Below are 25077 nucleotides of genomic sequence, written 5' to 3' on the forward strand. Positions count from 1 at the left end.
GTTGCCTCTGGAGATGGCCCTTATCTAACGAATCCAGCAAGGCAGAGCCCATCCTGACATCGCTCTGAGGATGGCGGAGGGCTGCCAGAACTGGGTGTAGCTGAAACCCATGGCTAACTCAGAACAAGAGTAAGTGAGCTAGAGGGAAGCAGAGGGGTGAACCAGGGGAACCACGGACACAGATGAACCCAACAGGGCCATGCGACTCACCCAGGGCTCATCAGGGGTACAGACCAAAGAATTTACATGGATAAATACAAGGTACTAAATTTCACTTCACTGAAAGTCTGCTATAGTTAAAAGATGTTTTGGGTATTGCCAGTATATCAAGCGTATATGAAAAATTGGCAAAAAATCCATTACTGAGAATCAATGGATATGCAAAATTTCTCCAGGATCTTTAGGGATCGAACCCAGGTCTCCTGCATTGGAGGCAGACACTTTAACCTCTGAGCCACCAGGGAAGCCCCTTTGATATTTTAGAGCAGAGGAAAGAAATATTTGGGGTAACATGTCAAATAAACTCTAGCAATATTACAAAGGAAGAAAAAGGAAATGATGCGAGGGTAGTGTTTTCTCTTAAGGGGGCTGTGATTTCTGGGGACGCTTGAAGGGCTCCCAGGTGGCCGGCAAAGTTCTATCTCCTGAGCAGGGTGGTGACTGTAAGGATATTTTCCCTTTTAATAATTTACTGAGTTAGATAATCATTTTTTAGATTTTTTTTTGGTATCTGTGTTATATTTCACAGCAAAACATTCAAGAAATAATAGAGCTCATAAAAACAATTTAGCAATTGACCCTTTCTGCAAACATTGAACTGAAAACCTCATTAGGTGCAGAAAACATACTTAAGATTGTTTTTTAGCCAAGAACACATCTACTGAAACAGTAAATACGTCCAGAGTGTCGGGTCACTGCATGGACTGTGCGCCCCTGGATACACACGCACGTGCCTGTGAGCTAAGACGTGCAAATGGAGGGGGCGGGCCCTGAGAAACCAAGGTGGGCTTTCTGGGGGAGGTGAGCCCCGAACACTCCTGCATTCTTGGGCCTAAGACCAACATCCCTTCACACAGGGCGGGCTCGGCCGGGGCTTGGGCACAGCTGGCTGCAGGCCAGGGGGGTTGCGTCGTCTCTCATAGCACAGCTCTGGGCAGACCCCCCACATCTGCCGGCACACACCCCCGTGAAGAGGGACCTGGGCGCCCAGGCCCAGGGCCATCGTCACCCGCTCCCCATCTCTGCCCTGTCTGAGCAAAGAGGACGCCGGGGGCAGGGCCCCCAGGACAGGGGGACCCGCCCTGCGCCTTCCGGAGACTCGGGGCAGCGGCAGTGCCGCCAGCCCCCGTGGGTGGCCCCACTCACCGTCAGTGGCCTGCAGACTGTAGGTCAGCCCCAGGGCCAGGTAGCCTTTAGCCTTGAACTCTGACGTTTTCTCTCCTGCATCAACCACCGTTTTGGCAAACTTCTCGGCTTCTTCCAACTGAAAAACCAGATCAGTTAAAAACAACAACAACCTGCAGAATTTCTAATGAGAGTTCCCCAAAGCATCTGCTGCCAAAGACGATTTCTGATGAGTCACTGTTAAAATAAGTCCAAAGCCTTCCAGGGCCACTCTGGAGACTGTGTTCTCTTAATTTGAGCCTCTCAAACAGGCCTCAGGACCCCCACCTGGCCTTTTTCCTTTAAACTACCCGGTGTTGCTTTTCTGCCTCTTTCCCAAGGCCCCTTTCACACTCTGTGGGGCTGTTCCGTCTCTGCTCTTCCCCAGCGGGCTCTGTGGCTGGGCTGTGCTGGACTCAGAAGTTACGCACGTCTGTACGTGTGATTTGCAAAGAACAAAGGTCTTGAAATGTTTTGTGCTTCAGTAGTTCCTTTTTAGCATGATACAAAGAGTCCTTTAGGCTTGGAAAAATTTCAAAACTCCACCTATTTATTTTATTGAGTTGGCCAGAAAGTTCGTTCAGGCTTCGTACGCACAGGCCAGAAACCCGAATGAACTTTTTGGCCAATCCTGTACACTACACAAGGCATGGCTCTCACCCCAGCAGCTTCCAATGGGAAAGCAGTGCAGCCGCAAACCACACCCACAGTAAGGCGACCTTCTGCGCACCTCATCAGAGACAAAAGCAGCAAGGTTTGTTCCTTCGGAGCATGGTAAGTATTGATGCTACTGAAGCTGGGGGACAGTACATGGATGACAGCTGATTACACTCTTTCCTTCTGTGGTATTTTGAAATTTTAATAATAAAAATATTTTAAAAACACAGAAATGACTTGCTATTCTCATCTTGAAAAAAACAGGTTTATTTAAGGCGTCATGGAGTTGAACAGTGCCACGGCTGGAAGCTGGCACGCCCAAAGAGCAAAGGTTTGGTCCCCGGCCCTGGCCCCCGCTCAGAATCTGCCTGCTTGCCCCCTTGCTTGCCACGCCAAGCTGCTGAAACCTGCATGGGCCACACGACGCCTTCACAGCTGTGATTCAGGTGAGAACCTGCTCTTTCAAGATGCCTCTTTTCTTCCACATTTCCCGCCTCCCCCCACCTCCAATTCCCCCTCCGCTGGTGAGAATAAACGGAAAAAACAAGCAACAAGGACCATACTAAAAACCTCAGCCAGGAGCCTCTGGCCTGTTTGGGCAACTTCTTATCACGAACCCCAACATGAAGTTAGAGGAGGACGTTAAGACTCCACTACGTGTGACAGTCATCCATACACCATCTCAGCAACAGCCTGCGTTGTCTAGCGTCTGCTCAAAGGGTATATTTTTGAGGAAGCACACCGAATCAATGGACACGAGTTTGAGCAAACTCCGGGGAACAGGGAAGGGCAGGGAGGCCTGGTTTGCTGCCGTTGACGGCGTCACAGAGAGTCGGACACGAACAGCAACGATTGCTGCAGGTCAGGCTCTTCCCGAATTCTAACCTGAACAAGAACGTTTGAGAGGAAAGCCTCTGTGCAAGGAGAGGGATGAGGGGGCTGGGTTTACACACGAGCTAAAGCGGAGGGTGCCTCTTGGCTTTACAGAAGAGCTCAGGCTAAGAGGGAACCGCTAAGGGGCCAGCCCGTTCCGGTCCGGCACGACTTGCGTACAGGATGCATCTGAGCAGCGTTCCAGTTCTATCTCACCATTTCTAGCTCTGAAGCGCATTCCCATGGAAAACAAGCACCTGGAGTTCTACTGATTCCTGAAGTCCCTGGGGTGGGAGCTAAGGCCCGAGAAGGCCAGAGGCCCAGGCCAGGAGCCCGGGGCTCGAGCAGCCTTGCTTGTGTGCGGCCAATGATTCCTGCGGTCCCCTCTCCACCCAGATGGAGCAGGGCTCGCGGGCACTCACCCAGTGCAGGGAGCCCACACACAGCTTGGCGGCCAGCAGCGGGATGGCGGCGTCGTCCGGCCTCAGGCGGATACACTCCTTCAGCACCTTCACGGCGCGCGCGGACTTGGCGAAAGGAGAGCGTCTCTGTGAGACTCAGCGTTTCTGAGCAGAACCAAAACCTGAAGTCTTCCCAGAGGGGTTTCTGGTGAGGACACCCCCTAAATGAGATTTTCCAACTTGGGCCCAAGCGAGCAGGGGTCTGGGGATGGTGGTAACCAGGGTTGGAACTTCTGGGGGACTGGGGAGTAAACTGTGGTCAAAGCAAGTGAAAATGCTTCCCTGGCATCGGTGCCCTCGCTTCATTCCCTACCTGCTCAGTCGCTGTAAAAGTAAGGGCAAGAAGACAGCAGAGGTTTGTGGCATTATAGAAAATTAACTGCCCAACTTAAAACGTGTGTGTGTCTGTGTGTTAGTCACTCAGTCGTGTCTGACTTTTTGCGACCCCATGGATCGCAGCCCACCAGGCTCCTCGGTCCATGGGATTCTCCAGGCAAGAATACTGGAGTGGGTTGCTATTCCCTTCTCCAAGAGATCTTCCCGACCCAGGGATCAAACCCAGGTCTCCTGCACTGCAGGCAGATTCTTGACCATCTGAGCCACCGGGGACGCCTGATTTAAAGTGTACCGTACAGAATCTCCGTCTCCACTTGCCCGAAGAAAACTCTTGTGTCTCAGACTTGACTATTTACTAAAGGGCCCAAACTAACAAGAAAAACAGTGGCCACTGTCTTTTATCGAGAGTGTTCGGGCCGGGACTACTTTAGCACCTTGTGGGTGTCATCTCACTGCCTGATGACAAGTCTGTGAAGCTGGGACCACGTGTCTATGGGGTGGACACTGAGAGACCTGCCAGGGGGCATGTGGCCGAGAGGGCAGCGCCAGGCCCCTCTCCACAGTCCTCCCTTTCAACCACACACAGCCTAACCACACACAAGCTAAGACAGCCATGTCTTGCTAACAATAATTAACAGACGTGCCCCTCCAGGAACAGCTGACACGCTTAGATGAGTGAAAGGGGTCGGTGTGAAGAACTGACCTTAGTTTAAGCCATATCTTAACAAAGTTACAACAACTAGAAAAAAATGCCAGAATTTCAAAATTTTTCTTCTCCGTGACGTCTCCATGTTGGCCCCCAAATAATTAAACGTGACCATTCATTTCTTAATGACCACAGGAGCGTTTCAGAGAACTGGTGCAGACGTCTACCGGGCCCCACCGCATCCCATGAAAGTCAAGTTACCCGTGGGCGCGGGGACTGCATGCCGCGGGGAGACTCACTTTTCCTGCAGCCATGAGCGACAGAGCAAACTGGTACCACAGGTGGAACTCCTCGAAGGCAAACTTCATGGCTCTCTCCAAGCACTGGTTGGGAGAGAAGAAGGCAGACGGCCGGGGTGAGCTGCCGGCATCCCGGCTGGACAGGGGTGAGCGTGGGTCCCGCCAGACCTGCCTCCTGGAGCGTTGAGCACACCCTCCCACAGTGAGCACCCCCGCGGGCCCCCAGCCACACACTGTGCCACAGGCCGGGACAGTCTGCAGCTGGCTAACACAGCCTTTTCTGGTTCAGTCTCAGCATATTTTATTTACAGTCCATTTTACGCATCTTAGTGTATAGTTCTGAGAGTTTGGACAAACGTATATAACAATGTAACCACCAATACAGACTAAATGAAGTGCAGTCCAATCTGCCATCCCCCCAAATTCTCCCGTGTTCTTTTGCAGAGAAACTGTTCCGACACTGCCTCCGACCCGCCAACCCCCGCCACTTCAAGACTGGAACCTACATTTGTCCTTATGAGTTTTCCTTTGCAAGAAATGTCATAGAAATGAAGTCAGGCAGTATGTAGCTTTTTGAGTGTGGTTATTTCCATTTCGGATAACGCATATGACATTCATCTATCTGCACAACACGACCCTTGATCCCAAAGAGCTTCTCATGTGGTACAGGGAAAGAGGAAGGCACAGTAAACTGCTCAAACGCAAGGTCCTGACCGACAAGGCTCCCGAGAGGAGGAAACGGAAAGCCCTGGGAAGGCGGTCTTGGGGAACAGGAACGGCGTCCTGGAAGAATGCACTTGAGCCGGGCTTTCACGGATGAGAAGGGAAAACACACAGCTGGGATTTGGAACTGGTGCTTCCGGGCGTCCCGGTAGCTCAGTCAGTAAAGAATCCGCCTGCAGCGCGGGAGACCTGGGTTCGATCCCTGGGTCGGAAAGACGCCCTGGAGAAGGAAATGGCAACCCACTCCAGTATTCTTGCCTGGAGAATCTCATGGACAGAGAAGCCTGGTGGGCTACAGTCCATGGGGTCACAAGAGTCGGACACGACTGAGCGACTAAACCACCGCCGCTCCCGAATGAGGGCGGACACACAGACACGGAGGCAGGAGTGCACTCTTCTCCGGCAGCCCCGGAGCCCTCAGCGTGCCGGGGGGCAGACGGCCCAGTGTGGCCCACCGAGGGCTCCGGGGCTGGGGGCAGGCGTGGCTGGGGCTGCGGCGCTGAGCGCCCCACCGGCCTCGCCTCCTGTGACTGCCCCTCCCTCCTCACCCAGCCTCGCTCCCCCGCCCCTGTGCGCCCACCCGCCTCAGCCCAGCCCAGCTGCACTCTGAGAAAGTACCCAGGGCAGAGATCCTGGCTCCCGTCTCTCCAGGGGCAGAGCTACAAATCCCGGCCACCCAGACGATGAGGGGCCTCTCGTTTCCGCACAGAGTGGCTCGGCCACCCCAGAGCTTCAGGGAGACTGCAGGTGGGGAGGGGTGCACCCCAGGGTGGGGAAGGCCAGCCCTAGGTGGACACGGGGGCCGGGGCCTTCAGAGCCAAGTGCAGAGCTGAGGGATGTGGCTGCAGTCAGCATCAGCAAGGAAGGGCCACTCAAGGAAGGAGCGGGGGCAAGTGAGATGGGAGGGAGAGGACCCCAGAGTGTCTGGCCTGCATACCGAGGAGCAAACACATGGCACAGAAGGCCTGTGTGTGTGTGTTCATCAGAGGGAGGGACAGAGAAAGAGACAGAGAGAAAGGCACTCTAGAATTAAGGGAGAGTGCAGAGGCAACCTGTGAGGAACAGGTGGGCAGAGAAGAAAAGGGATAAGCCAGAGGCCCAGGCCCCCAGAGCAACGGACCCTGGGCCGAGGCCTTCCCGCCAGGGGGCAGGTTCTGCAGGGCTAAGAGGCGCAGCCCTTGGACCCCGAGACGCAGCTCAGCCCGTTTCCTCTCTAAAGATGGAACGAGCCAGCTGCTGGGAGGAACGGAAAGGAACAGGGCTAGGAGCTTCCAGAATGAACAGGGCAGTGGCACCCTGAAGGAGCAGAGTGCGCCCTTGGAGGCGGTGGCCGCTTCTCTGCAGTGAAGCCCCTCGCGGCTCGGGGACAGGAGAAGGCAGGCGTTGCTCAGGAGGAGCGGAGGCGAGGAGGGGCGTGCTCAGCGTCCGACTCTCTGTGACCCACCGACTGCAGCCCACCAGGCTCCTCTGTCCACGGGACTCTATCAGGGAAGCCCCAGGGGCTCAGCGGTAAAGAATCCACTTACCATGCAGGAGACCTGGGTTCGATCCTGGGTCAGGAGGATCCCCCGGAGAAGGGAGTGGCAACCCACCCCTGTATTCTCGTCTGGGGAATCCCATGGACAGAGGAGCCTGGTGGGCTACAGTCCATGGGGTCACAAGAGTCAGACACAACCGAGCAACTAACACAACAGCAAATGATGGCACCGATACAGGATGTGAGGTGGACACCGCCCCTCGCTGGAGACACACAACGCAGACCTCAGGGCTGGCCACGCGTCTCCATCCCGCACCAGGATGTCGGCAGGAGTTCAAGGGAGGAGCGCTCAGTGGGCACACACTCTGCCCTCGGCTCCGGACACAGTCTCCACGCTGGAGGTGGGTGGCCAGGAAGCGAGAGCCCTGGAGACAGACGTGCCTCCCTGGGATGCCTGAGCAGAGCCGGGCCGGCCCGGGGCCGCGGGGCGCTGCAGACCTCCTGCCGTGCGGAGGAAATTAACCTGCACTCGGTTAAGGCACTGTCAGCTTGTCAGCTACTTCTGGATTCGCCTCTCACTAACACAGACGCCGGACGGCAGAGACCCGGAGCCCTCTTACCTGCTCCACTACGTGGCCGAGCGACAGGCAGGCACGACTGCGCCTTTAGGAAGTGCAGGAGGGGAAACGAGAGGAAGGCAGCTCGCTGAGAAGGTCGAGCAGGCAGGATGGGGTGCTGGGGGCAGACTCGGCCCAGGTGTGGGGTGGTACGGCTGGGGAAACGCGGGGAGGCCAGGGGTTACGGAGAAAAAGTGAAAAGTCAACAGAATCTGGAAACTGATTTAGGGAAGGGGGATGCGGGATGAGAATGATGATCACACTGACGGAAAGAGGCAAAGGAGTCGGTGTGTGCGGAGGAGGTAGACGATGATCAGAGAGGAGGTGTGTTCCAACAGCTCCGCTCAACTAGCTCACCGCAACACAACCACGAATGCTCAAATGTATAGACAGAGACAGTCAAGTGTTTGAGTGCTTTTCTTCTCCTTTGCTAAGGGGAATGATAAATATCAACTGTCTCCCTGATAAACAAAAGGAGCTCATAGCTGAAACAGTCTGTTCTGAACCAAAAAGCCAGATGCTATAAATAAGCGTGCATCCAAGTTTTCTTCTGTGATAGAGGCTAACGCACTCATCATCCTCAGTGAGAAACGTTCACGGAAGCTTAACTGGTACAGAGCTCCATCCCAGGTGCACCAGGGAAATAGCAGCCCTCATAAAGACAGAGTCTCAGGGCCGCCAGGGAGCTCGGGAAGCACCTAGTTGAGGTCCTCAAAGGAGAGGCTGCCAATCAATCACCTCAAAACTCTTCTTTTTGCTTTCAGGCAGGGAAACTGGGGGAAGGACACCCTGGATAAAAGGGGCACAGACTCTCCCTTCCAGGCAGCCAAGCCCAAGGGTGAATGAAGAAGGAAAGAGATTGGAGTGTTTCATGTGACCTGAGTACAGCCAATCAGGTGCTCCCACCACAGAGCTCTCTCCAGAGGTCAGGGCAGGGGAGCGGGCTGCTGGAAGCTGGTTTCTGTGGCTGGGCCTGGGGCCACAGTAGCAGCCAGGCTGGTGGAAGCCCTCCAGACTTAACTGTATCCTCCCAAACTGGGGCAGGAGCCTCCTTAATCTCTGTTCACTCCTGATCTTGAGGCGTCTATGGATTCTGGGTGCTAAATGGTTTGCACCGGTAGATGCCTTTCCTGCTTGAAAGAACGAGCTGGGCTCTGTTAGCCACAACCTTGTCATGGGTTCCAAGATCACTGCAGATGGTGACTGCAGCCATGAAATTAAAAGACGCTTGCTCCTTGGAAGAAAAGCTATGACGAACCTAGACAGCATATTAAAAAGCAGAGACATCACTTTGCCAACAAAGTTCCATCTAGTCAAGGCTATGCTTTTTCCAGTAGTCATGTATGGATGTGAGAATTGGACCATAAAGAAAGCTGAGCGCTGAAGAATTGATGCGTTTGAACTGTGGTGTTGGAGAAGATTCTTGAGAGTCCCTAGGACTGCAAGGAGACCCAACCAGTCCATCGTAAAGAAGATCAGTCCTGAATATTCATTGGAAGGACTGATGCTGAAGCTGAAACGCCAATATTTTGGCTACATCATTGGAAAAGACTCTGATGCTGGGAAAGATTGAAGGCAGGAGGAGAAGGGGACAACAGAGGCTGAGATGGCTGGATGGCATCACTGACTGGATGGACATGAGTTTGAGCAAGCTTCAGGAACTGGTGATGGACAGGGAGGCCTGGCATGCTGCAGTCCATGGGGTCGCAAAGAGTGGGACACGACTGAGCGACTGAACTGAACTGAAGGCCATGAAGGTGTACCCAGGCTCCACTTATAACAAGCCCTACCTCCCAGCCCACAACAAGCACTTGTACCGCTTCTGCCTGCGAACCTTCCAGAATAGGAGAATCACCTGGACAGCAGCCAGAAACAAAGAATCTAGGCTTCACCACAGATCACTGCTGCTGAGTCGCTTTAGTTGTGTCCGACTCTGTGCGACCCCATAGACGGCAGCCCATCAGGCTCCGCCGTCCCTGGGATTCTCCAGGCAAGAACACTGGAGTGGGTTGCCATTTCCTTCTGCAATGCATGAAAGTGAAAAGTGAAAGTGAAGTCACTCAGTCGTGTCCGACCCTCAGGACCCCATGGACTGCAGCCCACCAGGCTCCTTGTGAATTTGGGCAAAGCCAATCAACCCCTAACCCAGATTCCCCATTACCAAACGGGAAATACAGCAGCAAGCAGTGTAAAAATTATCAGGAGGATTAAATTAGCTAACACATAAAAAGCGACAGTACTCAGATCCAGGCTAGTAGATCAGCTTCTTTTTTTTTTTAATGAATACTCTTAAATTAAGAAAGAAAATGTAACATGATGCCTATCATTTTATCCAAATTTAATATATGAAAATTCAAACTTACAATACATCGTATCATAAATAAGTATTTACTTTATAAAATGTTTCCTCATTTGAGGAAAGGATTCAGACTGAGGACGTTGAAAATAACGTACAACTTTACAGAACCAAACGAGAATGTACGTTTGTGCTGAGTGTGCGCTCAGTCGTGTCCGACTGTTTCCGACACCATGGACTGTAACTCACCAGGCTCCTCCGTCCATGGGATTCTCCGGGCAAGAACACTGGAGTGGGTTGCCATGCGCTCCTCCAGGGGAGCTTCCCGGCCCAGGGACAGAATCCCTGTCTCCCACACTGGCAGGTAGATTCTCTGCCGCTGAGCCACCAGGGACGCCCGTATCACTTTTTAAGGGAATAACAAGGCAGATGCTCCAGCTCCCCAGGTGGAGCAGTGGCCAAGAATTCGCCTGCCAAGGCAGGGGGTGCAGGTTCGACCCCTGGGTCGGGAAGATCCCCTGGAGAAGGGAGCGGCAACCCACTCCGGTATTCTTCCCTGGAGAATCCCATGGACGGAGGAGCCTGGTGGGCTACAGTCCATGGGGTCGCAAAGAGTCAGGCATGACTGAGTGGCTAACACTTCCAGTAAGTGGTATGGAGTGAATGTTTGTGTCCCCCTAAAATTCATATTGAAACCTAACCCCCCATGTGATATTAGGAGACCCTGGTCAGGAGGGTGGAGCCACAGAGAGATCCCTTGCTCCTTCAGACATGGTGGGCAGTCTGCAACCCGGACGTGAGCCTTTACTAGACAGCAAACTTGCTAGTCATGATCTCGGACTTCCCAGACTCCAGAACTACGAGAACTAAAAGCTTTTTGTGTACACGCAACCCAGCCTGCGGTACTCTGTTACTGCAGCCCAGATGGCTGAGGCCACAAGCTCTTGGCTAACACTGCAGCCAGGCGCTGTTCTGATTGCTTTACGAGAACTGCCTCATCCTGGTCAGGTGACCCAACGAGGTCCAACAGATGGCTGTTCAGTCAGTGACTCGTGTCTGGCTCCTTGCGACCTCATGGACTGCAGCAATGTCTGCTGGAGTTTGCTCAGACTCACGTCCCTCGAGTCAGTGGTGACGTCCACACAGGTACTGTTCCACTTACCGAGGAGGCGGCGGAGCGGAGCTGCAGCCAGGACTGCGCCGGGGCTCAGAGCGCCGGGAGAGCAGGCTCTACGCCCAGCGGTCCGCTGCGGAGCTGGGGCCACAGCTCCCCCTGCCTCTGAGAGCTCCCTACGGACAAGCCGCTCGAACGGCTAGGCGCCCTCTCACCACATAAAGCAAAGTTTGGCTAAATAAAAGGCTCCTGAAAATGCCACATGTTCCCTGAACTATTCCTGAGATTCAGCAATATGCCCTTGTTTCCACGTCCTCTGAGGACTGGGGTCTTTTCAGCTTGCAGGATTTTCAAGAAACCACAGATCTCACGGTGTCCACTAGCACCGCTGTGCCATCTCAAAGGCGCACAGTTTGATAAAGACAGGCCGTGGTTTCCTCTACGTGCAGACCTTTCACAGGCCTCCCCCAGCTCGGACCCCTTCCTCGTTACTGTAACAACACACATTCCAGTATAAGCTGTAGGGGTGCTATAAAGACAGACAGGAAATGCAAGCCAACAATTACAAATTAACCCTTTGCGCTGATTCCGAAATATCCCAGCTCTGGCCTCACAGCGGATGGCTGTCCTCCTGAGGGCTCTTGGCAGCCTTTCTGAGAGCTGGCTCGGAAAAGTGCCCAGACAGCTCCAGCTGTTCCTGAGGTCCTGATGCCAAGCATCCCGCTAAGCCACGGAGCGTGTCCTCCTCTATGTGCCTGTGAATGCTGAAGTTACATAAGTCTCTAAGTGGCTCAGGTCAGCAGGCGTGCGTGCACGCTCAGTCACCTCAGTCACGTCCGACTCTTTGCGCCCCGTGGACAGTAGCCCGTGGACAGTAGCCCACCAGGCCCCTCTGGCCGTGGGATTCTCCAGGCAAGGATCCTAGAGTGGGTGGCCAGGCCCTCCTCCAGGGCATCTTCCTGACCCAGGGACTGAACCAGCGTCTCCTGCATCACAGATGGAGTTCTGTACCGCTGAGCCACCAGGGAAGCCTCGCAGGTCAGCATCACAAAGGAAACCCTCTTCCAGGGAAGGCGTCTAAGTGCAAGGGGGGCTTGGGGTGTCACTGGGGCGCTTGCCGCCCACAGCCTCTGCTCCTTAGACCAGGTGTTGGCTCACCTTGATTCTGTTTAACTGCACCTTTTACGCGTCCTAGTCATATCTGGATGTGATAAGAGTACAAATGTGCAGTTTCTTCCTTCTTAAAAATTTTTATTATTGAAAATGCTCAAACTAAGACAAAGACGGGGAAATAACAAAATAAAACCCCAAGTACCTGTCACCTTGTTTCAACTATCAACTCAATTCTGAATCTTTTTTAAAAAATACTTATTTGGCTGCACGTGTCTTAGTTACGACATGTGGGGTCTAGTTCCCTGACCAGGGACTGGACCTGGGCTCCTGTCTTGGGAGTGCAGGCTTAGCCACCAGACCACCAGGGAAGCCCCTCAATTCTGAATCTTGTTTCATGCATATCCCCAACGCATTTCTCCCCAACATATTATTCTGATGCAGATCATAGCATAACATCTTGTCCATAAATTTTAAATTTCCAGTTTTAATAAAGTAGGGAGATTGGGAAGAGACTGCTAAGTCGCTTCAGTCGTGTCCAACTCTGTGCGACCCCGGAGAGAGCAGCCCACCAGGCTCCCCCATCCCTGGGATTCTCCAGGCAAGAACACTGGAGTGGGTTGCCATTTCCTTCTCCAATGCATGAAAGTGAAAAGTGAAAGTGAAGTCGCTCAGTCGTGTCCGACTCTTCGAGACCCCATGGACTGCAGCCCACCAGGCTCCTCCATCCATGGGATTTTCCAGGCAAGAGAAGTGGAGTGGGCTGCCATCGCCTTCTCTGTGGGAAGAGACTATGTGCTACAAAGTAAAAGAATTCACATTTCAGTAATGGCTCCAGTCTAAGTGGATGAAAATGGACTTTTAAGAAGATGTAGGCTTTTGGGGGCGAAGCCAGATGGGAGTGGGTGCACGAAAGAGGCAGCCTCGGTCACCAAGGCCCAGGCAGGCCGGTGGCTGGAGAGGAGGCACAGGACGTGCTGACTCCATGCCAACTCCCCCCTCATCAGCCAGAGCCGCACTGTGGGCTTCAAGCAAGGAACGCGTGAAAACGCTCGGAAGACGGACTTCCTGCGGTTAAGACTGTGCTTCCAATTCAGGGGGCTCAGGTTCGATCCCTGGACAGGGAACTAGGATCCCACATGCCACACAGCTCGACCCATAAACGAATATTAATACATAAATAAAATTTTTAAAATGCTTAGAAGAGTGGCTGGCGCAGAGTAAATTCAACCAGCATGTTGCTGTCGGTGTTGCTTTCATCAGAGAAGCAGATGCTGCTGCGGGGAGCCCCGGGATCGGGGTGCCAGCGGAGGGCAGAGGAGGGTGGGAGGGAGCCCCCAGGCGAGAAAGGGGAGATGAGAGCTGGATGCTGGCCCTTCTCCTCTTCCAGCGCCCAGCGGAGAGACGGTGGAGCAGGCCCAGGGTCCACGTATCCCTGCGTCACCCACACGCAACAGCGGCGCCACCTCCAAACTGTCTCCCTCATGAGAAAAGAAGGCGGGCTTGGCGACAGTTATTATTTCTACCAGGAAAGAGAGGCCCGTTCACCGCCAACATCCTGCTGCCACCTCTCTAAATCCCAGACAACATTCATTTAATACCAAGAATATTTGGGAGAACAGTTATTAGACTCTAGCTGGCATCCTCATCATTTGAGTGGTAGTCAAAATGTCACTTCCAAAATAGTGATTTCCTTTCGGTAGCAAGAGCTCACCCTTTCCCACGCCCTGTTTCGGCTCTTCCTCGATCAGCCATCTCTGAGGGGGCTCCAGGAATGAGAAGTTCTTCTGGCACAAGAAAAGGGTTTAGCGACTGCCTTCCCAGCCCCATGGCGTGAGCCGGGTGCGTGGCACTGACAGCCGTGTGACACCGCGAGCAAGGGGAAGCCAGCGCCTGTTTCTGGAATTCGAGGGTGAGCTTCAGCCTCCAAAAACCCATGGGGGAGGGGGGATGGATAAAATAATCAGATACCCCTCAAATTTAGCCTGGAGCTGAAGTCTGAAATCCATCCCTATTAAAACAGAACAGTCAGCGCAGTGAACTTCCTTACTCACCTTTGCGGACGTGACGGGCATATCCTAGAAGCTCTCGTAACCTACATTCCTCAGCCAACCAAGTAGGAAGGCTTTCTTTGCTTCATCATAGTTACTTAATGAGTCAAGTAATTACTGCGACTCCTGGCAGCTGTGTGACAGTTTTTAATAATTGAACATGGTATATGATATTTCATTTTTTTTAACATTAGCAATAAAAAACTAAGCAATTTATATTTTTTAGACCATTACTTTAAATCCATGAATTGACATAATCAGAGAACGTGCTGACCTTTGACATGATCTCTTCCTGTTCATACTTTACTAAGGATGTGGAAACTAAGCCTCAGAGAAGAGACAGAACCTGCCCAGGGTCACACGGTGGCACACCTGAAATTGGAACCCAGGTCTCATGACGCTCAGCTCCGAGCCCTTATTTCCAAGTCAACGAACTGTATTGATAAAAGTACAAATCAAAGTACAGTTCAAGAGATCAACTCTGCAAAGAGTCTGGGGCCAAGAAAAGCTTCTACAAAGGCAGGCTGCTGGGACTCTCAGCTACATATTTCCAAATCAACTAACTATATTGATAAAAATACAAATTAAAGTACAGTTCAAGAGATCAACTCTACAAAGAGTCTGGGGCCAAGAAAAGCTTCTACAAAGGCAGGCTGATGGGACTCTCAGCTACAAATAAAAGTCCTCCCACCCAGCTTTGAGAAAATATAGACAACATCCGTCAAGGCTTGCTCAAGTTTTCTCCCCTTAAGTTGGAAATAAAACTGAGCTAACCCCACATCCATGCCCCCGCTTCCCGTCTCTCTTTTTGCCCTGTAACAGTGACATGGCAGAGGCGTTTCTAGCTCTCTTGCTTTGGCAAATGCTTAAATTGGAGGCCACCGCTGCCCCTGGCCACAGTGGGAGGAGTAGAGAGTGGGTTGTTTCTCAAAGGTCACAGGCTTTACTATAGAGCATGAACACCGGACACCACCCTCCGGCACGCTCTCCCTCCAGCCATACGAAGCAACTGGGTCGAGTCTGCACGGCGGCGACACTGGAGTTTAAGTGTTTTTATTTAGACGCTATTAATGGGAGAGGCGGGCGTCCCAGGTGGATCAGTGGTTAAGAAGCCGCCTGCCAATGTGGGAGACGTGGGTTCGATCCCTGATCTGGGAAGACTCCCCTGGAGAAGGAAACGACACCTGAAAGATCCCATGGACCGAGGAGCCTGGCAGGATACAGTCCATGGGGTCGCGAAGAGCCGGACACGGCTCAGCAACTGACCCGCAGCAGCGGCAAGCGGAGAGGCCGCCTGTTTTCATCGGGCAGTCCACCTGCTTGGGCTCGTTGGGGAGGCTAGTTCCGCTGGGCACAGCTCTAGACTGACTGCGGGATGCGCTCTCAGTGTTTCCCGTTTTCCATTGTGACTGCTGATCTGCTGCCAGTCAGCTTGTCATGACTGAAGAAACACTCTTTCCCCTACAGGTGCTTTTTTTCTACTTTTGTTATTTTTATGAGAACAGTGATTTGGGGGGGGGGGGTTTGTTTGTTTGTTTACTCTATATCATCAAAATCCAGAATAATGTCTGGTGATAGCTTCTCAGTAAATACTTGCTGAATGAAAAAAGACACAGAGTTTGCACAGTGAGTGAAGGGTCCCCAGGGCTCTGTGCAAACACTGCTCCAGCCATTCTTTCACTGAGTAGCTCTGCTGTTCTTATAAATGAGCCACTTTCTCAAGAAATGGGCATTTCATTCCTCAGCCTCCTCCCTCCTCTGCTGCACTCACCTTCTGGTCTTTCCAGCTCCCCTGGCTCCGACCACCAGGGACTTCAGAGTTGCCCCCGAACATGTGCAAGAGCTAGGGAGGGGAGGAAGGGAGCCGCAGGCTCTCCCCAGGGGTGTGTCTTATACAAAATAGGTGCTTGATGAATGCCTGAATATAGATCCAGCGTCAGGATCCATTCTTTCAGATGGCCTGCAAGGTGTGTGTATGTGGCGGGGGCAGGGGGAGGGGCGGGGGGGGGGGCTGGCACAGAGAAAGAAGGAGGCGTTGTGAGAAGCGCAGTGAAACACCAAGAATCCAGAGTTGATGCCGTAACAGAAACAATGAAGAGTCAAAGCAATCTTGAAAAAGAGCAGCGTTGGAAAACACAGCTTCCCAATTTTAAAGCTTATCATAAAGGCACGGCAACGAAAACAGTGTGGATTGTCCTAAGAATAAGCACGCAGACCGACAGGGCAGAACGGAAGCCTGGAGATAAACCCACACATCTGCTGCCTAATGGACTGTTGACAAGGCACCAAATTCAACCAATGGGGGAAAGAATGGCCTCTAAGACAATGTTGCCAGGAAAACTGAATTCCCACATGTGAAAGAATGAAGTCGGAGCCCCACCTGACACCATATACAAAAATTAGCTCAAAATGGGTCAACAAGAAACAGTTTCTTAAAAAATAAAAAAGAAACCATAAAATTCTTATAGGAAAATATAGGTAATAATCTTCGTGACCTTGGATTTGGCAATGGATTCTTAGATAGGACACCGAAGCAAGAGCAACAAAAGAAAAACAATCAGTACACGAGGCTTCACTGGGATCGGAAACGTGTGAGAGAATCAGTACACAAGGCTTCACTGGAGTCGGAAACGTGTGTGAGAATCAGTACACGAGGCTTCACTGGAGTCGGAAACTTGTGTGAAAATCAGTACACGAGGCTTCACTGGAGTCGGAAACTTGTGTGAAAATCAGTACACGAGGCTTCACTGGGATCGGAAACGTGTGTGAAAATCAGTACACGAGGCTTCACTGGAATTGGAAACTTGTGTGCATCAGAGGACATTTTCAAGAAAGAGGACGACAACCTGCTGAATGGGAAAATATGTTTGCAACTCATACATCTGCTAAGACTTTCACCTATACTAAATAAAGAACTCCTATAACTCAACAACAAAAAGACAAACAACCCAACTTAAACACAGGCAAATGTCCTGAACAGACGTCTGTCCAGACAAAATAAACACATGACGAGTATGCACATGAAAAGATGTTCAACGTCAGTAGTCAGTAGGCAGACACACAGCGAGGTACCGTTTCCGTTACCAGAATGGCTATAATAAAATGAACCAAAAAACAACAAAAAAAATGCAAGTGTTGGTGAGGAATTCGAATCCTTGTGCCTTTCTGTATGGAATGCAACAATGGTGCCGCTGCTGTGAAAAACAGTTTGGAAGTTCTTCAGAAAGTTAAGAGAGAATTACCATATGACCTGGCAGTTTCGCTCTTGATAGAAGAAAACAGGAACTCAGACACATGTCTACCAGTGTCCACAGCAGCGTCATTCACAATAGCTAAAATGTGGAAACAGTCCACGTGCCCATCAGCAGAAGAATGAACAAAGTGTGGCCCACACACAGTGGAACACTGCTCAGCTGTGATGAGGAGTGAAGCTTTGAGCTACGCGATCAGATTTACCTTTATGACATTGAACCTTGAAAACACTAGACTACCCGAAATCAGCCAGAAACAAAACATCAGTATTGCATGACTCCATGTATATAATGTACCCAGAACAGGCAAGAGTCATAGACACAGAAATTAGCTGAGAGGCACCAGGTTATGGAAGCTGTGGGAATGGGGAGCATTGCTTAGCAGATAACGAGTTTCTATTTGGGATGACGATCAAGTTTGGAAACAGACATGATAGCTACTCAGCTCTGTGAATCTAGTTAATGCCGCTGAATTATACATGTTTAAAAGGTTAATATGGCATTAAGGCAAAACATTTTTCCCTTGAGGGCTGTAAGAACAATGAAGCTTAATTCAAAAACATATTCATGTTGGTGGGGTTGTAGGTACCAGTGGCCACGCAGTGGCTGAGATTCTTTGCGGCAGGACTGTTGATAACAATGGCGGAGCCGATCCCTCTGGAGGCTGACCCCCAAAGCTGGACCAGAGCTGGGATCCTACCAGTCAGTGCTCGGCCCCAAGTGGGGCCCACCTCTTCCTCTGTGACCCAGTTCCCACATAGATGACCTTTAACCTTTGGGCCAACCTCTGGAAGCTACACTCATTGCACATCCAGGGACAGGTTACCCCCAAACCAAAGAAAAGCAGGATGAGAATGTCCACTGGTTTTGAAGGACTGGGTGATTCAGCAAGTTGTTACTGGGTGCCTGTAATAAACCAAGGCTTCCCTGGTGGCTCAGCAGTAAAGAGTATGCCCGCAGTGCAGGAGGCATGGGAGACAAGGCTTTGATCCCTGGGTTAGGGAGAACCCCTAGAGAAGGAAATGGCAACCTATTCCAGTATTCTTGCCGGGAAAATCCCATGGACAGAGGAGCCTGGCAGGCTCCAGTCCACAGGGTCACAAAGTCGGACATGACTGAAGAGCCACTTCTGGGAGCCACTTCTGAGACAGGAGGACAGGTGAGCACGTAAACCAAACCACCTGCCCTCCTGTCTCAGAAGTGGCTCCCAGGCCATCAGGCCGCCCTAACGCCTTCCGGAGACCCTGGCACGCAGGTCAAGGCTGGGTTTCTGCAGAGTGGGGCTGCATGACAGACCAAACACTAATGTAAACTAACAAATGGTAGGCCAGTTAAGCAGGTTTAGTTAGACCTTCAAGTGCTTTTCACGAGGCTCCCTGATTAAATAAGTGTTTGGGGGGCAGGGATGTGTAAATGTCCCTTTGGTACTAGCCAGACATTTCTACCCACAGAACTACAAGAGTTGCTGAGATTTACCATAAACAAATGAACACGAGTTCAGTGGGAAAGATAAAAATACCATTTCTGTCTTTAAAGCTGCCATGTCTATGGAGAGGGGATACATACACCCTTCACAAAAGACCCCATAACGTTCCGTTAAAATGGAGCCATTAATAGTCAAGAAACAAGCCTCCTTAGCAGCTTGGGTTCATTCTCAAAAGCAAGGAAAGCGGAGCTTGTTGCTTTACTTTTAATAGCACAGGTTGTCATGCCAACTAGTGCTACTGTTTAAATTGAACAGGGAGAAAAGAAGTGTTCCTTCCTACACAAGCCTTTCAGCAGGGCTCACATGAGTCTTGTTTTTTAATTTATTTATTTGGTTGCGCTGGGTCTTAGCTGTGGCACGCAGCACCTAGCTCCCTGACCAGGGGTCAAGCCCGGGTCCCCTGCGTTGGGAGCACAGAGTATTAGCCCCTGGACCACCAGGGCAGTCCCCACGTGAGTCTTTAAGAACACACAGATGCCTAGCACTGCAGGGACGGCGACCATCGCTAGTATTTAAACCTGTCGGGATGAGGGTGGGCCGCCCCTTTGGTTTGAATTCCCTCTGTACACCGTGCTCCTCACCCAGGGGCTGGCTGAATAGCGCCCGAGAGAAAGAAGGGCATCGTGTGGGCACACACAGGGGTGGTCCTTCTCGAGATGTGAGAAGAGACTTCTGTCTCAAACAACAGACAGAGAAGAGCGTGGCTCTGCTCCCCGAGTAAGCAGAGTTCTTCTGTTTTTTAATTTTTAGACATTTATTTTTATTTTGGCCATGCTGCTCAGCAGGAATGTGGGATCTTACTTCTGCAACCAAGTATTGAATCCGCGCCCCCTACATTAGAAGCATGGAATCTTAACCACTGGACCGCCCCGGAGGTCCCCAAGCACAGCTCTTGAAGGGCAGAGTCTGCACAGCACTTAGAACCCATGCAAAGCTGTCAGTGACAGGAGGGGCAAGGAGGAGACGGGCTGGGAGCCGAGGCAGTCACGCCGGCCTCTTCCTGCTGGCAGGAGGACCTGGGTCAGCGGGTCCTGACGCAGGAGTGCTGCTGTTGCTTGGGGACAAGAAAAGGGAGGAGGGCGAGAGGAGGGGGCGAGCAGGAGGCAAGACTGCCTCTCTCACAGCAGCCTGGTGGTGGTGACTCCTCTGTTCATGAAAGGTCCAGCCGGCACAAAGGTGACCCCTGCATATCGGGGCCTGGCAACCTGCCTCCACACTTTCCACCCGGTGTCCTCTCCTCCTCCCCGCCCTCCCGCCTCTCTGACCTTGATGGTAAGGCTGTCCCTCTGCTCGTAGATGTTTTGACTCCTCTCAGGCCTTGCGGAGCCAATTCACACATTGGCTGCTGCGATCCTCCCTGGTGACCAGCTGGCCAGCTCCGCCGCACCTGGCCTAGAGCTCTCACCTGCAGTCAACAGGCCTTCACTATCCGGCCTTCTCTAACTGGCTGCCTCTCCACGTGCTTGTTCCTGACGACTGGAAGTTTCCAGAAAGGTCAGGTCACTCCTGTATACTTAGCTGCTTGCCTGATGCTGGGCAAGTCCTGTGCAGAGTGGCGGGGACAGCCCGGCAGCATGCAGCTGCGGTTTAATGCAATCTACGCGCTGGGCTCTGTTCTGAGCCCTTTGCACGGATTAGCAAACAAGCCTCAGAATGATATGAGACGGGTCTGAGTATTATCCCTGTTTTACAGAAGGCAAGATTGAGGCATAAGAGGTTAATGACTTGCTGGAATCGTATAACTAGTAAGTGGCAAATCAGGAACTCAAACCCAGGCTCTCCGATTTCAGGGCCTGGGTCCAGGACACATGAGGTTGCTGACTTAGGTTTGGGCATTGAGGTGGCTGGGCTGGGGGGGTGGTGTCAATGGAGGAGAGAAGAATGCTTGGGAATATTCACAATAAAACATCTATAATATTATTCCATTCCTTGAAACTTACAAAGATGTACATGTATTTATTCATTAAAGCATAGGTTCAAAATTATAATGAAACTATTCTGTAACATTATTAAAGGCAAAATTTAGAAATATCCTAAATGACTATAAACCAGAACTGGTTACATAAATTTTAGTACACTCAAACAATGGAATACTATACAGCTATATAAAATGATGAAGTTACATACAGTCACTGCCAATGGGTAAGTGAAAGTATATAATAAGCTCAGAAGATCATATACTGGACAATTCTATTCATATGAAATACAGTAAGTCACCCACATATGACCCTTCAAGTCACACACTTTCACAGACGCAAATGTGTGTCCCGTCAGTGCCAAGTGTGAGTGAAGCTGCAGCCTACCCTCCATCTCCTGCCACTGATGACCCTTCAACCCCACCATCTCCCGCCTCCTCTCCCTCCTCCAGTCAGTAACTCTTCCTGCCTGTTCACTCGATGGCCAGCCTCCGTATGCCAGTGGTTGTACGTACTAGTGTTTTCAAGGTATTGTACTGTAAAATTTAAAATGTTTTGCCACTTTTTTTATGTATTATTTGTGTGAAAGGTATTATAAACCCATTACAGTACAGTACTATATAGCTAACTGTGTTAGTTGATATCTAGACTTACGAACATGCTCTCGGAACGGAACTCCTTTGTATGTTGGGGACTTATATTCAAAATAGCTAAATTCACAGAGTCAAAAATCAGATCAGCAGCTGACAGGGCTTGGCAGGAAGGAGAAATGACGAACAAATCCTTATGGGGATGGGGTTTCCTTTCAGGGTGATGAAAGTGTTTTGAAATTAGAGGTGATGATTGCCCAATAGCAGGAAAGTATTAAATGCCACTGTATTGAACCTTCTAAAATGGTTAAGTATATGTTTTATAAATTTACCTCGATTAAAAAAAGTTCACTTAGCCTTTTAACCTAAAGTCCTCAGAAAATGGAAGGGCAAATGAGAAGGAAAAAAGAAAGAAAACAGCAGCAAATGAGGGAAGCAGGACAGTTTAAGTAGGACCTGGAGCAAAGGGCAGCGGGGGTGTCCATGCTCAACCAAGGGTGGACCGAGCCCCTGTCCCCAGGAGAGCTCTCCAAAGACAGGCCTGGCCTGCGAATGCTCTGCATTTTTGCCTTCCTCCCACGACAGCCCTACTTAGATCTGAGACAACGCAGATACCAAATGTTTGCTGGGGAAAGCTCCATCTGCAAGCCCAAGAAGAAATAGCAAGAAAAACTAAGGCCAAGGATTCAAGTCCTTCGTGACTGTATGCAGAACCTGCACGGAGACTGTCCCAACATCAGGCACCCCAGATGGTGACTGCCTGCTGCTTTGGCCGTCTCTTCTTCTGGACTAGAGGTCACTCACCCGCAGGGACTCCACCTCGATCCAGATACTGCACCCCCAGCCCTAATCACAGCCCCCAGCACAGAATCGGGGCCTGCATATATATGGGATTTTAAAAAGTGAATGTCCTCCATTTTATATATGACCCACTGACTTATGGGTAAAACACTGACACGGCACAAAACTCAAAAGGCTCCAAAGGCTCCCACTGTTCTGCTCCAGCCCCTTCAAGGCAACCCCGCACTGTCTCCACAGGGTCCGTGTGACCAGTGCGGTGAATTCTGAACCAAGGCTCTGCCAACCAACCAGACTACCCAGCGACTTGGGCGTCAGGGCACGACCACCGGACGAAGCGAGGCGTGGCGTCAAGGTGAAAGCCATCTGGCTGGAAACGCGGTCCCAGGATTCCGCGCCAGGCCGAAGCGCATGCCAGGGAGCCGCCGGCTCCCAGAGGAATGCCGCGAGGTGACAGCCGTCGCCCAGAGCCCTTCGTGGCACGAGGGTACGCCCGCGGGCAGGGGCCGTCCAGCTCGTCCGCCACCCCGGCCGGCCTCCTCACACCTGTTTCGGACACAGGCGAATTTCAAGCCGGGGGCCGGTTCTGCGGCCCCACGACGGGAGGAGAGCGGTCGTGCAAGCCCCACGCAGCCTTGGACGCCGAGGCTTTTAGCGGTTGTCGGGGCGGGGAGGGGAGTGCACCTTAGAAGAACTCAGCTGTGAGCTGCGTGGCTCTCTCCCTGGTGGAGGCGGCGGACAGGAACTCAGCCGGCCAGGAGGAGAGGGTCCCTGGCAGTCGAAGCCCCCGGGGTGATGAAGCCGGGCCCACCCCCAGCCTGGGACGCGCCCGGTGGGCACCTCGGGACAGGAGCACCCGGACTCATCGCTTCATCTGAGCCCGTTTGTGAGGGGCTTTTTTTTTTTCCCTGAAGCCTGAGTAACCGTCGCCCTGTGTAGTCACCAAACCAAAGGCTAAAAAAAGATGGGAGCCACGCAGGCTCGTCTGTTCCCCGAGGCTCGTGCCTAAAGCGGCGGGGCACCGGCGGGCTACAGGGTGAGCCGGGCGCCCGAGCGACGTCAGCCAACCTGTTACAGTATTTCATTCCCCGTCCGCGTGCCCAGAGGCTGGTGCAACGCGCATAAATTTAGAAGAAACAAGATAAATACCGTGGAAAGATTCATTTGAACAAAAGGAGTGGTTTTTCTCTCCTCCTCTTCTTTTTACTCCTCTGGGGAAGAGAGAAAATGATCCTGTGACTAAGTTAGCCTCTCGGGGGTAGATTTGGTGTCCTGGGCAGTCCCTCAATAACGCATAAGCATGGCCTCCGACTAACCAGCTTCTCCGAAACTGTTAAACAGTCCAGCTTCCAGCCTGAATGCCTCTCAGCAGCGGAGGGAATGAGGCGGCAACATCTGCAAGCAACTGGGGTCTCCTCCGAATGAGCGAAAGACTACACACAAAGGCACCGCCTACTCTCCCTTAAGCCTGTACCGCCTCACTCCGCGCACCCCGGGCCGGAAATCCCGGCTCACTCGACGCATGCTGTCCCGGAAGTCAGGCTCACTCCGCGCACCCCGGGCCGGAAGTCCCGGCTCACTCGAGGCACGCTGTCCCGGAAGTCAGGCTCACTCAGCGCACCCCGGGCCGGAAGTCCCGGCTCACTCGAGGCACGCTGTCCCGGAAGTCAGGCTCACTCAGCGCACCCCGGGCCGGAAGTCCCGGCTCACTCGAGGCACGCTGTCCCGGAAGTCCCGGAACACTCGACGCACCCTGGGCCGGAAGTCGCCAGTGCGCCAGTAGTTATGCCACAATACTTGACATAAAATAAAACCAGCTTTACAAGGAAATTAATATCACAGATGGGAGAATGGGGATCAGCATGGAAATCACACTGAAAAAGAAACTGCCTGAGAAACGCTTGCTTTCTCTTACAGACAAACTCACCCCCAGTGGGTTTACGGACCACCGGTAGGAAGTAAGCACTGGTGAATCCCACCGTCACACTGTGCAGCCTGATCCCCATTTTGCAGAAAAGGAAACCAAAGTTAGATGAGGGGCCCGAGTGTACATGGCTGCCAGTGAGGGGGGCGGGGTATGTGTGTGTGTGTGAAGACCAGGTCGCCCAGCTCCTCCAGCACTCACACCGCCAGCACCACCCACTGCCTGGAAGTCAACCAGACTCAAGGGCTGTACCTCTGACAGCATCTCATACTGGCCTCTTCTTCCAAGAGCAATGGTCAGTAAATCATAGACCACAGATGCGCTCTGTAAACTGATGAGACGGTCGCTCTTGTGCTCAGGTATCCTGCTCAGCACAGCGTCGCGGTTGGCCTGAAAACAACACAGAAGAGAGAAGCAGATGGTGAGCTGGCCATGCACACAGCTATCGCTTTGTGCAGGGAAGCCATTCAGGGCCTGCTGCCCCTGAGAGCTTGCCGAGGGCCTGGGGACAAGGGCACGAGTGAGTAAGGGGTCGTTTACTCAAGATCCCCAGAGCACCGCAGGACTCAGAAGGCCTGGAGGGCACTTGCCCGCATTGGCAGGCGTCTGGAGGAAGCTTCAGGAGCGGATGCCAAGCACAGTGGTTTCTCCTGGGCTCAGGCTCACAGCCAGCCACGCAGCAGACACAGCTGCGCTTGAGGGCAGCAGAATCGTCCATCAGATGAAGCCCTGCTGTGTCTCAATTATGGATCCTGCTTGTCCTCTACATGAAAGAGCAGGAGAAAATCCCCAGCCCCACACTTCCTATTGCCAGACGCTATTATCAGGGCACATCAGTCCTACAGAGATGTATCCTCCTTTTCGTCTCTCACCCAAGCAACATTTGAATCTCTGTGTGATAGCTTCACTGGAAAAGACTACAAAGACTCATTCAACTTTGTTCAGGGGAGCACAGAACAGATGTAGAAGAGAAAGTAAGACGCAAACAGACTTTGGTTTTAAAAGATGTTAGTGCAGAGGGCTCAGGAGAACAGGGAGGCTTGTCTGTTTCACACCCCCACTGCTCAGC

General features: G+C 52.1%; 1 protein-coding gene across 9 annotated transcripts in view; it reads right to left on the reverse strand.

Moving 5' to 3' along the window:
- Positions 1 to 25077, reverse strand: part of TTC7B (tetratricopeptide repeat domain 7B) — a 267251-nt gene that overhangs the window by 93543 nt on the left and 148631 nt on the right. For all 9 annotated transcript variants that reach the window (XR_008199968.1, XM_052646213.1, XM_052646211.1 and 6 more), the window contains exons 9-12: positions 24261 to 24398; positions 4656 to 4739; positions 3336 to 3440; positions 1366 to 1483 (exon numbers count right to left, since the gene is read on the reverse strand). Coding sequence is in view for 8 of the 9 variants with exons in the window: in XM_052646213.1 (XP_052502173.1) it covers positions 1366 to 1483; positions 3336 to 3440; positions 4656 to 4739; positions 24261 to 24398 (445 nt within the window). In the remaining variant the exon portion in view is untranslated. The remainder of the gene's footprint in view (positions 1 to 1365; positions 1484 to 3335; positions 3441 to 4655; positions 4740 to 24260; positions 24399 to 25077) is intronic.

The sequence above is a fragment of the Budorcas taxicolor genome, chromosome 10 (assembly GCF_023091745.1).
Source record: "Budorcas taxicolor isolate Tak-1 chromosome 10, Takin1.1, whole genome shotgun sequence".
In the NCBI taxonomy this organism is placed as follows: domain Eukaryota; kingdom Metazoa; phylum Chordata; class Mammalia; order Artiodactyla; family Bovidae; genus Budorcas; species Budorcas taxicolor.